The following is a 12,627-nucleotide window of genomic DNA, read 5'->3' on the forward strand; positions in this document are numbered from 1 at the left end:
GTTGTTCTTGAGTACTTTAGAGAGGTCCTTTTATGAAATGTTTTCTGTCATTCAAAATACTACTCTGAGCAAAATTTTTAGATGGAGAGGAAATAATCATTAGCCTAATTTTGCTTATGGAACCTAGATACATAAAGACTAACTGGCTTAAGAGTTGCCATAGTATGATTATAAGACAATATCCTAAAGAACTAACCAGTGTTTCTTGCATCCTAATGCTCCATCAGAATCTTAGATTCCTGAAACATTGTGATTCTCATGAATCTGATTTCTGTGGGCTTGCCATCTCTGGATACTCGAGAGCATCTACTTACTACCACATGTGTATGCATAAGCACGTGTGGAAGCAATCACTTGTACATGAATTCATGCAAAAGAACTGAATGAGAACCATGGCCTTACAACATAGGTGCTATCATAATAGTCATTATACTAAACTTTAGTACGAATCTAGGAGAATAAATCCTCCTTGAGATAAGTGACTGGTTTAAGGGGGTCAAAATGAAAATATTTGAAATGCACAGAGCAATAACATGAGTCCAAGAGAGAAGACAGGAGTCAAAGCCAAAAGTTAGGTCTGGGAAGATGTTGAGATGGATCATATCAACTAATAAGCTGACGTGCCTTGTTGCAGTCAAGGCTAAGCAGGGCATGGAAGGGTCAGCAGTGAATCCCCACAGCTCTTTTTATTGCATGCTGCATCTAATCTTAGAACATGATAATGAAGCAGAGATGATCCAAAATGACTGCTAATTCAAAATTCTTTAAACTTGGTTTTTAACTAATTTGGTGTATCTTTTTGAAACTGCTTGCATATGTATTCTTGGAATTCATTATCCTTAAAATAAAACTATAAAGCCAGACTAAGGACTTCTGTATATTTCCATGATACATTATTCCGTCCTCTGCTTAAAACTTTTCATGATTCCACAGTTTAATGTCAGGAATATACAGCAGAGCTTCCTAGACCAATTATCTTTTTTTCTAAAGGGAAATTATCCCATGACAGTTTTGCTGGTTCACCAAGAGTTTTATTTGTAGGGTTGAATTTGCAAACCTAACAGTCAACTAGATAAGGAAGGCCCAATGCATTCTTGGAAACTGTTTTTCTATGCACATTCTGTATCCTTCCATGCATCCCAAAAGATTACAATTATAAATTACAATGATAATTTTTTTCTGTGGGAAAAACTAATGATCTTCCTGAAGGTCAAATAGTAACTGAATTCCTTATCCCTTATTAATCCTTCATGTTACTGACCCATTCTTATTTAAAAAACAAAACCAGCAAAGCAAAATAGTCATTGAGTTAATTCTAATATATAGTCATTCCATGTATTTCATAATAGTATTTCCCTTTAGAAGGCTAAAAAGAATAAGAATAATACCAAAATTTAATGAGTTCTCAAATATTAAATTATGAGCCAAAAACAAAATACGTCTTTTTCATTGACTGTTGATACTGTACAAATTTGTTCATTGTGTAATTATGGTACTAAAATAAACAATAAAAGAAATACTTAACTAGTATATTATGACCAGTACCTCCTATGACCTTGTTGGAGTATCTCTGACGTGAACTTGGTTTGAGGCCCAGGAACTTTGCTATGGCACTTAAATACTTTCCAAGTTAAAAATGATATGCTTATGACAAAAACAAAAACACTCCTTTACACTGTAGGTATTTGTCCCCTGCCTTTGGACATTTAGATATCAGAGTCTAACTCAGAATTCCTTAAACTTTCCACTATTGATTTTTTTTAACAGGGTAATTCTTTATTGTGAGATATGAGATATTCTTGTGCATTATGAGAGGCCTGTACCAGCTAGATGCTTAGAATATGTCCTGTCTCCATTGTGATAATAACAACAGAACATACTTCCAGATGTTATCACACATTCTGTGTTGTTAGAGGCCATCCAATTTTCATCCAACTCCAACAACCCTATTATTTATAATAGAATAAAATGCTATTCGAGCTTGTGCCATGTTCACGACTATAGACATATTAGAGTTTATTGTTGAAGCCACTGTGTCAATCCATTCTTATTTTCTCATTGTCTCTCTGCTAAGCATGAAGTCCTACCCTAGGTCCAAGCTAATAATATATCCAGTGTAAGAGATGTGAAGTTTTGCTATCCCCAATTCTAATCAGCTTTCTGGCTGACCTTCCCCAAGAGAGATTGGTTGCTCTTTAACTGGTCCATGGTATGTTCTTCTTCATCAACATTATGATTTAAATGTCTTAATCCTTTTTAGAACTTTCTTTTCATTGTCCATTTTTCACAAACATATACCTTGAGTCAATTCCTCTTAGTTCTAAAAGTGACATTTTTGCTTTTTAACACTTTCAAGAGGTATTTTTACAGCCAAATTGCCCCAAGCAATAGGCCATTTGATCTTATTTAATTCAGTATTTATTATTGATTTAGATAAAATGATAATATTGACAACTTTAGTATTTTCATGATGTTTGTCAATGATCTGGTTCTGGTTTGTTTTGTGTATTTCCTTTATACTGAGGTGTCATTCATACTTAAGAATGTAGTCTTTTACCATCATCATAAAGTGCTTCAACTTTCCTTCAATTTAGGTAAGCGAGGTTATATCACCTCCTTATCACAAGCTAATGTTAATAAGTCTTCTACACTTGATGCTATATTCTTCTAAAAACAGTCTAATTTTTCAAATGATTTCCTCAGCATATAACATGAATAAGCATAATGAAATGATATAGTTCTGGTTCAAACATTATTCAATATTAAAATACTCAGTGTCCCTTTCTTCTGTTCCAATGAATGCTTCTTTGTTTTGAATGAGCATAATTAAGGGTTCTGTTGTTGTTGTTGTTATGTGCCGTCGAGTTGTTTGCAACTCATAGCGACCCTGTGTAGAAAAGCCCTAAACCCTGATCTATCCTGTGTCAATCACATGGCCTCTGACACACCCATCCCGAGTACCCCAGTAACTGAATCAATCCACCTCATAGAGGGTCTTCCCCTCCTGCGCTGTCCCACCTTACCAAGCATGATGTCTCTCTCCAAGGACCTGTCTCTCCTTACAATGTGTCCAAAGTATGTCAGACGAAGTTCCAGAATCCTTGCCTCTAAGGAGTAGCCTGGTTTAACCCTCTCCAGGATGAATCTGTTTGTTTTCTTGGCAGTCCAGGGTACATTCAATACTTTTCTCCAGCACCACAGCTCAAAGGCATCAATTCTCCTTCTGTCTTCCCTAGTCGTTGTCCAACTCTCTAATGCATAACAAGTGATTGCAAAGACTATAGCCTGTATCAGGCACACCTTAGTCTCCAGAGAGACACCGTTGCTCCTTAATATTATAGAGAGGTCCCTAACAGCAGACTTTCCCATCGCAATACGTTTTTTGATTTCCTGGCTACTGGTGCCAAGAGTGTTGTCGCGGAGCCAAGCAAATTGAAGCTGTGAACAAAGTCAATCTCTTCACCATCCATCCTGATGCTACCAATTGGTCCAGTGGTGAGAATCTTTGTCTTTTTGACATTGAGCCTCAGTCCATACTGAAGGCTGCAGTCCTTGACCCTCTGCAGCAAGTGCATGAGGTCCTCCTCAGTTTCAGCAAGCAGGGTTGTGTCATCTGCATAACGCAGATTGTTAATAGATCTTCCACCAATCCTGACGCCACACTTCTCCTCATAGAGCCCGGCCTCTCGGATAATCTGCTCTGCATACAGGTTGAAAAGGTATGGAGATAGGACACATCCCTGGTGTACGCCCTTCCCAATTTTGAGCCATGTGGTGTTACCATGCTCTGTTCTAATGACTGCCTCTTGGTCCAAGTATAGGTTTCGCATTAGCATGATTAAATGTTCTGGGATTCCCATTCTTCTCAGAGTCAGCCACAGTTTTATGGGTAGCATAAGAAAAAAAGATTCTTTTCACATCCAGATAAGAGTTTCCTTTTACAATATTCTACATTTGCTCAGGTTCTTGACATTTGACTCACTGAGTCAGTTAAGGTGTGACTGTGTGTGTGTGTGTGTGTGTGTGTGTGTGTGTGTGTGTATCCTCATAGACCTCTTATTTGGCTGGAAGCAAAAGATAAACCTTAAAAGTATTATATGGATGGAGGCCAATAGGAAAAAAGATGGTATTTAGACTGTCATGATCAAATTTATATTTAATGTATAGTTTCAGTAGATTCGTATTTATGAGTCTAGAAATTTTACTGAAGTAGTCAATTACCTCTTGACATAAGATAGATCTGAACATTATTAGTGAATAATTTGGAATAATAATCTGTGCTATAATTTTAACTTTTCCATGGACAAAAACTGGTAAAAGGTCCAAAAGAACACTAAAGAACTAGTTTGGAAAATTCTGCCTATGCTGACAATGAAATTTGCCAAATTTATGCTTTTATGCTGTTAACCTTAGTATAAGGGTAGAAAATCAGTAACCATATATCCTGCATCTATGTGCGTGACACAATTAAATTCATGTACATGCCTATGTACTCTAGATTAATTTGATGAGCTACTAAGATGATTAAAACCAATTGTTTATTTGATTAATAGGCCATTTTCATGTAGCATATATTTTTCCCCAAATAAAAAGTTTGAGATCATATTTTAAACAGGATTCAAAATATCTCTTTTTCATGTTGCAATACTGACCGTTTTTGCATTGAGCTGGCTGGTAAGGAAAATTAAAAAAAAACTGTAACTTAGAATTTAGAATGTGTTTATATAAGCAAGTTTCCATTTTTCTAAGAAGAAACACAGTAAGTCTATGTTCAACAACTTTATTAATGACATAGGAGAAAATTTTTTTAAAGTCCACTAATGAATTCATTAATGAGTCTAAATTGAGAGATGTAAACACCAGAAAAGGCAGAAATGTTGCCACCAAAGAGTATTTGATAACACAGGGTGATAAAAGGTATTGATCAATAATAATTAAGTATATAAAAACAGTATAAGAATTATTGCATAAAGCACATTGTACATGAATGACATAAAATATATATGAATGAGTGTACAAAAACCAATTAAAAATGGTTAAAAAAATAATCCCATATTAACTCATCTTTCTATGGAGGAAAAAAGAGTACACAAGAGAAACTAAAAGAAAGGCTGAAATTAAGCAGCATACAGCCAGAACGATCATAAAACTTGATTATTGTTGATTGTGTACCATAGAGTTGGAACCGACACATAGCTGACCCTTTACTGGGCTTTAAGATGCAGTTTATGGCATGGGAGGAGATGGCCCACCCTTCTTTTGTAGATCACCTGGTGGCCTTAAATCGTGTACCTTTGAGATTGCAGTCCACCTTCTTGCCACTAGGCTATCAGAGCAAGTCTTACCAGTATCTACATAGTGGAGAAATAAATAGTCAGAACTAGAGATGCTAAAGAATGCAGTAATCTAGTTATGTTTATGAAAACTAATTGGCAGAGAAGACAATACGACCTGAGTATCTTGCCACGAAAGTCATTAAATAAATTTCTCACTCTCAATAAACTGTAAATTCAACCTAAAATTAGTAGTCTAAGCAGGAGTGGCAGTCACATTCTAAACAACATGCTTCCAGAAACTATATGAACTTTGATAAATGTCGATAGTTATAGAAAGGCTTCAGGCCTTTTGTACATAGGGTCGCTATGAGTTGTGCTCAACTTAAAAGCAATCAAAAACAACAAGGAAGACTTTGTGCCATGAGTGAGATAATTGAACATGATTTATCTTTTCCCTTTCCCCCTGTTTTTATGAGAAAAAACAAGATTGGCTTCTGTATCTCTCTGATGGATATCATGTGGGTTATGTCTCAATTTACTGGATATATGTGTATGAGGGAGCTCTTGGTGGCCTCGTGGCAAGAAGCTGTGTTGCAATTCCAAAGACACAGCTTCGAGGTCACCTACTGTTCCACAGGAGAAGGATGGACAGTCTCCTCCCATGTGATTAACTGCCTCTGAAAACCCACCAGAGGGTCATCTATGGGTCAGTTCCAACTCTACAGCACACAATGACAACATATATGGATGAATGTGGAATCTCTCTACATGGCTGTTTTGATCTGAATGGAAATCTAGATTTGACTTTGGACGTAACCAAATGCATGCTGTATTAATTGTTCTACTGTGGATCTCCTGGCTCCTGGTGTCCACCCCCTCATATCCAAGAGTGTGAGCAGCTGGCTCTACTACTGTGAACAGAGACTGGGACAATTTCCCTGCAGCACAGACATCCATCTTGCCAAATGGATGGAAAGAGAAATTTTATTTGCTTGTTTGGGTGTTCCCATTGCCAGATTCCTCTTGGAACTGAAGGATGAAACTATACCACCCTGACGTATCTATAACTATTTATAGCCTTTACTTTTATTCAGTAAGTCAGCTTTTTGTTTTGTTGCTTCTAGAGAAAATGACTTTCTCTTCCTTGTAATACAAACTATAACATTAGTTTCTTCACCTTCCATAAAAGGTGGAACTAATTTTAAAATGAATAAAACTGCTCATAGCAACCTATCTGGCCAGTAGACACCTGCTGCCCTCTGCAGCTGGAGCTACTTCCTGATGATACGTCATACCTAGCTCTTTACTTCTCCTGAGGCCTGTCTTGGTTGCTTACACACTTTTGCTTCCTGACTGTGGGCAAACCCAGTTGTAAGGACCAGAGGTAAATTCTAAAATCTGGCTTAATTACTATAGTTGTTGTGTACTTCCAACAGGTTTTTCAGAGGCAGTTAATCACACCAGAGGAGATTGCCCATCTTTCTCCCACTGAGCAGCCGATGGTCTTGAACCATGTGCCTTTGGGATTGTGTTGCAGCTTTTTGCCATTAGGCCACCAGAGGTGGAGTTAATTTTAGATCTCCACCATTCAAGGCAATCAGATTGCACCTATGAAGAGATAAGCAAAATTTAAGACTGAGTAAAACTGCCACAATGTTAACTGACTAAATCTCACAGTTAACTCAAGCAGTTAATGCTGAAGGTGAATAATCTTTTCCTAGACAGAAGAAAACCAGTGGAAAGTAACTTCTCAGTTAACTGAATTTACCTGAATCATTAATATGCAGCTTGTTTACAGATGAGTCTAGTAGAATCACATTCATCCATTGGATTAATTGAACATTAAATAAGAGTTTTAAAAACAACATTGCGCTGCATTTTTTGGTGAAAGTTTACACAAGTTCCCATTTACAATGTCCACATAAAGTCTTCAGTGAAATTAATTACATTATCACCATGGAAGTATAGGCTTTAATTGTGTTCTCTTTGTTCCAGCTCTGGTTCCCTAGCTTCCTCTCCCATCTTATCCTATCATCTTTGTTGACATTTTGTTCTCTTGCACCTGGAGATATTGTTTAGTTTGGGTGCTGTACTGCTATTTTGCTAAAAAGGTGTCCTCAAAGGATGGGTTCAACACTACGTTTAAATACTGTTTCAGAGCAATAGTCTCTGTTTTCTGCTGTTCCAGTTTGTCTAGCTTTCAATCTTTGTTGTTTTATATATAGGAATATGAGTTCTATTACTTGTTCTATCCATGGTGGTAGCTAGGTATCATCTAAATCTTTTGCTGCCAAGGTTTAGTAAGAAAGGTTCCTTTTTTAGGCTTCTTTCTTTACTGAGCTCTTGAATATCTTCTTACTTGGTTTGATCCAAGCAAGTAAAGACCTACTTGTGTCCTTGCTGGATGCTCTCACACTTTTAACATCCCAGGTACATACACCTAACTTCTCTAGGATCATATAATGATTTTTCTGAACTAAGGTATACTATTTGATGGCATTGTCACATGAGACCATGGTAGTGATTAGATCTTAAAGAGAAAACTGTGAAAACTTATAAAACTATAAGAAATACGTAGCAATTAATCATCTTTCATATAATTATTCTTTTTAATCGATCTTGCTGATTCTGATAATATGGAAAATGAACAAAAACACCCCATTATGGTTAAGGGACTAATGTTGCTGTCCTGTTTTGCCAGGTGTGTTGTAGACGACAAGAACTCGAAGGTGGCTTGGTTGAACCGATCTGGCATCATTTTCGCTGGACATGACAAGTGGTCTCTGGACCCCCGGGTTGAACTGGAAAAGCGTCATTCTCTGGAATACAGTCTTCGAATCCAGAAGGTGGATGTCTATGATGAAGGTTCCTACACTTGCTCAGTTCAGACACAGCATGAACCCAAGACCTCCCAAGTTTACTTGATCGTGCAAGGTAAGAAAAGTGGGATAAGCGGTTTGTTACTGTGATGTTGTTATGTGTCGTCGAATTCCTTGTGACTCATAGCGACCCTCTGTACAACATCCCTAAACCCTGCTCTGTCCCGTGCCAATCGCACTGGCTCCGACACGCCCACCCTCATTACCGCACTGAATCAATCCACCTCAGAAGGTCGTCCCCTCCTGTGCTGTCCCTCTACCCTCCCAAGCATGACACCCCTCTCCAAGGACTGGTTCCTTCTTGCAATATGTCCAAAGTATGTCAGACGAAATTTCAGACTCCTTGCCTCCAGGAAGCAGCCTGGTTTAAGTGGTAGTGCGCCTCCAGGAAGCAGCCTGGTTTAAGTGGTAGTGCACAAAATATTTTCAGAACCCTTTCTGGTAAAAGGAAGGGAAGGCAGAATATTTTAAAATGTATCATTATACTTAAGTGTATTTGTGTGGGTGTGTTTTCCCTTACTGAGATAGGTTTAAATAAGGCCTCAGCAGAGTATAGAGAGATGACCTTGTCGCTGTTGCAATAGTTAGTGAGAATGCTAGCAAAAAGCCCTGAGTGTGAAAACACACAGCAAGGGCCACAGCTCCTAGAATAATTTGACTTACAAGGACACAAAAGTACATAGGATGTTTTTAATGAGGCAAAGTTCAGCTTTCTGCTTTTTGGTATCAGATGTTTTACTTAATTTACAATTTTATTTTAACTAGCCTCAATCTGAACAATATCGCTGTTTTCTGCAATAGTACTTGTTTGGGTTTTCTTTTCTTTTTTTTTTTTTTAATAACAATGTTGAAATAAGAAATCCCTCTACACTTTGACGTCATCTCAAATGGTCAGCTTTCTACATAATTCTTATAGTCATTTGATAGCAAATTATTTATGCAAAAAATGCAATGATAAGGCTATGTGAAGTCATTGGGGAAAATTGCTTGTAGATTGGGATATTGAAGGGCACGCCTGAGTTATGATTTTACCGGATGCAAACTCTAAATGGTATGTACATACCCTCAAACCATAGCTCTCTTGGGTCCCTTTCTCCATAATTGCAGAGTGAAAACAAAGCTGATAATCTGCACAATTTTATTGCAGGCAAAGTCAAACCACCAGCAGTTTCAATCCATCTATCAGGAAAGATCTGAGCACTAACAAATATTAGAGCTGTGTTCATGCAGTCTTGATTTACAGTTTTATGTAAATTTCATGCAAATTAGGCATGGCCCTAAGGCTCCTGTCAAGATTCCAGTGCAGTCAGTGGTGTGGCAAAGTTTGACTGTAGCATCTATTAATGTGTTATGGAATTGATTATTGTAGCATTTAAATTATTGCTCTCCCAACTCTTCTGATTAATAGATTGAAACTGGAATAAAATTCATCGGAGACTGTCTGGTACATGGGTGATTTAGTCATGTGACCTCAATCTTGGTCCATTTGCAATGGCTGACAGCTTCATTTTATTGCTTGCAAAAGACATGTCTACTAGCTTGCAAAGACCCTATCACAGCATAATATAGCTTCATCAGAGCATAGTGTGCTTTCCTGGTAGTTTAGTACTTGAGACACCAGGATTTGGAACTTAGCCAAACCATTTAAATGTGTATGCATAGCTAGAGATATGTAAACATTTAAATGGGTTCATTTAAAAACACCATCAAAATGTATACACACATACACACTCACAAATGTACAGATACAAACACACCAACAGACAGCTCAAAGTCAAAGAAAAATTTCTATATAATTCAATTACATTGAAAAGGCAGATACATAGTTGACAAAAGGACTGTTAGAATAGATTTTGTCTCATGACCAACTCCACATTGTATTAAAATTCTTGCATAATTTTAGAACTCTTATTCCTATCAGGGTCATTAGAGAGCTCTTACAGACCCCAAATGGAAAATGGACATTGTTTTACATTAACTCAAATTTGGATGATTCTGTGTTGGTGTACGGATTAAATAATTGAAGTTCATTAAACATCGTTTACTTGCTATATAACAGAAAGATCACAGAAATTAGACAGTTGAAAGCATATTAAATCATTAATCCAAAGCACTGTTCACTGGAATAGATTTTCTTTCTTTCTTTTTTTTGCTATGACTTTAAGGACAGCCAAATATATATTTAAATCTGAGCATTTAACATCAATTTCCAGACTGCCTGCCACTTTTTCCTTGGTTGATGTGTATCCTTTTTAGCTACAAATATAACCATCCCAAGAGAGTGAAAGTTGGAGTAAGGTGATATTCTTTGTGTGTACCTTTTTGGCAAATCAGTGCAAGTGCAATTAAATCAGTATTAAGTAGGTTGTAATATTTTAATTATAAATATTTAAAAAATAAAGACAATTCAGACTTTATAAGGCACTGCCAAGATTCTTTACTGCTTTAGGGTAGAGTTTCAAAATCATCTGTTTCATTCAAACTGTTATGAAATTTCTTACTTAGCATATTTCTTTGAAAGTAAAGGATGATGATAAAGCATGTACTTTTAAAGGGATGGAGAGAATATTGTGTCTTTTGTGACAGATGCTAGGTAGGGGATTTTGTTGACAATTGTATGGATGAAGGCATTAGGTCTCCAGAACCAGGTAGCTGACTCACTTTTCCTTCCGATCTTCAGCTTTATGGTTATGTCAGAAATTCACTTAATGGAGCTTCTTTATGCTATCTCTTCACACTGCTTCCTACTCAGTGCCTTACCTCTAACCTACCTAGTCAAGTGTTAAGACTCTAGTGACAGTTTTACACCTTTTCACTTTATCAAAGATTCTGCTTCTAGGTATAGTTGACATCTGTCCTTCTTCAACTCCACAGCCCTTGCCTACAAAATTAAAAACTCTTTTCAAGTTTACAACCTGTATGTTTGCATCCCTACATGGTTTTGCAAATTCAACCAGACTAATCATTAAATAAGGGCTGTGGTTTTATTTCTCTTTACCCAATGATTAAAAAACTCACTCATTGTTGTCAAGTTGGAACCAACTCGTAGCTGATCTTCCATCAGGTTTTCCTAGCTTGTTAAGTGCATGATAAGAGATTTCCTGCATTTCTCCCAAGAAGAGGTTGGTGCATTGGAATTACCAAGGAGGTGCCAGGGAAGAAACAGGGAATTCCCTACCCATTAGGTCAGCGGCACACTATCCTTAGTTTTAGATTCTAAAAGGTACTGTTGTTGATTTTAGGTATTGTCTACTCAAAACAGACATGTGAGTGACTCTCCAGCAGCTTTCCAGAGGCAGGAAATCACATGGAGGAGATCGCCCATCTTCCCCTTGCAGAGCAGCTGGTGGGTTCTAACTACTTGCCTCTGGGTTGAATGCACAGCCATTAAGCCACCAGAGTCCCCTTCATGAGATAGTATTAAAGAATACTGGCTAACAAGAAGTGTAGTTCACATTTCAGTTTTCATTCTTACTTCCTAAAGAAAATGTGAGATAAACTATTTAACGTCTTTACTGGAGCCCCATGGTATAATGTATATCAGACTGCTAACCAGAATGTTGACATTTCAAACCTACCAGTGGCTCTGCAAAAGAAGATATCTCTTCCTGTAAAGAATTAAAACCTCTGGACCCTGATGGAGGCTTGATATGAGTTGGAATCAACTTGGTGCAAGTGTTTGATTTTTTAAAATACTTAACCTCATTATGCCTCAATATTATCTTCTATAAAATAGAGATAAAACAACAAAATAAAAAATTATACTAAGTACAAAGATTAATTTAGTTGATCTTTGTGTAAGCTGCTAGCATTGTGCTTCAAGCATCAGATATTCTTTCTCAAGAGCTGCTGCTGCTGCTGCTGCTGATCCAGGAATTATCATTCTAACTCTTGTCTCAGATCCTGTTTCAGCATAAGCAGATACTACTTCCTGGCTGGCCAGGCCATGTGATAGTTATTTATTACCTTTGAAATAGATTCTTTAGTATTTATTTTGCATTTCTCCAGTCCTTTTGTAGGGATCTCTGGTTGCCTAGTAAATAAGGAGTTGTGCTGCCAACCCAAAGGTAGTTGGTTCGAATCCACCAGCAGATTGCCCTAGGATACAGATGGGCAAGCTCCTCCTGTGTCTTAGTCTCTGGAGTATCACTCTGAAGTTTCACTGAAGGATCAGCTGTGAGTTGATTCCAACTCAACGACAATGAATGAGTGTGTTCTTTGTCATTTGTTCTTTACATTAGCATCTTATCTTTATTCTGCTCTAGAATTATGAGTTTCTTCTAGGAGTAATATTACTTTTATATATTGTTGTTAAGTGCTGTCGGGTTGTTTGCGACTCATAGCGACCCTATGTACAACAGTCTTAAACCCTGCTCCATCCTGTGCCAATTGCACTGCCTCTGACACACCCATCCCAATTACCCCAGTCACTGAATCAATCCATCTCATAGAGGGTCTTCCCCTCTTGTGCC

At 37.4% G+C, this 12,627-nt stretch overlaps 1 protein-coding gene across 2 annotated transcripts in view; it reads left to right on the forward strand.

Moving 5' to 3' along the window:
• LSAMP (limbic system-associated membrane protein) overlaps positions 1–12,627 on the forward strand; it is a 1,002,858-nt gene that overhangs the window by 521,162 nt on the left and 469,069 nt on the right. For both annotated transcript variants that reach the window (XM_006884267.1, XM_006884266.1), the window contains exon 2: positions 7,978–8,210. In XM_006884267.1, coding sequence (XP_006884329.1) covers positions 7,978–8,210 — 233 coding nt within the window. The remainder of the gene's footprint in view (positions 1–7,977; positions 8,211–12,627) is intronic.

Source organism: Elephantulus edwardii, unplaced genomic scaffold (assembly GCF_000299155.1).
Source record: "Elephantulus edwardii isolate Elephantulus edwardi_28Jun2011 unplaced genomic scaffold, EleEdw1.0 scaffold00032, whole genome shotgun sequence".
NCBI classification, from domain to species: Eukaryota; Metazoa; Chordata; class Mammalia; order Macroscelidea; family Macroscelididae; genus Elephantulus; species Elephantulus edwardii.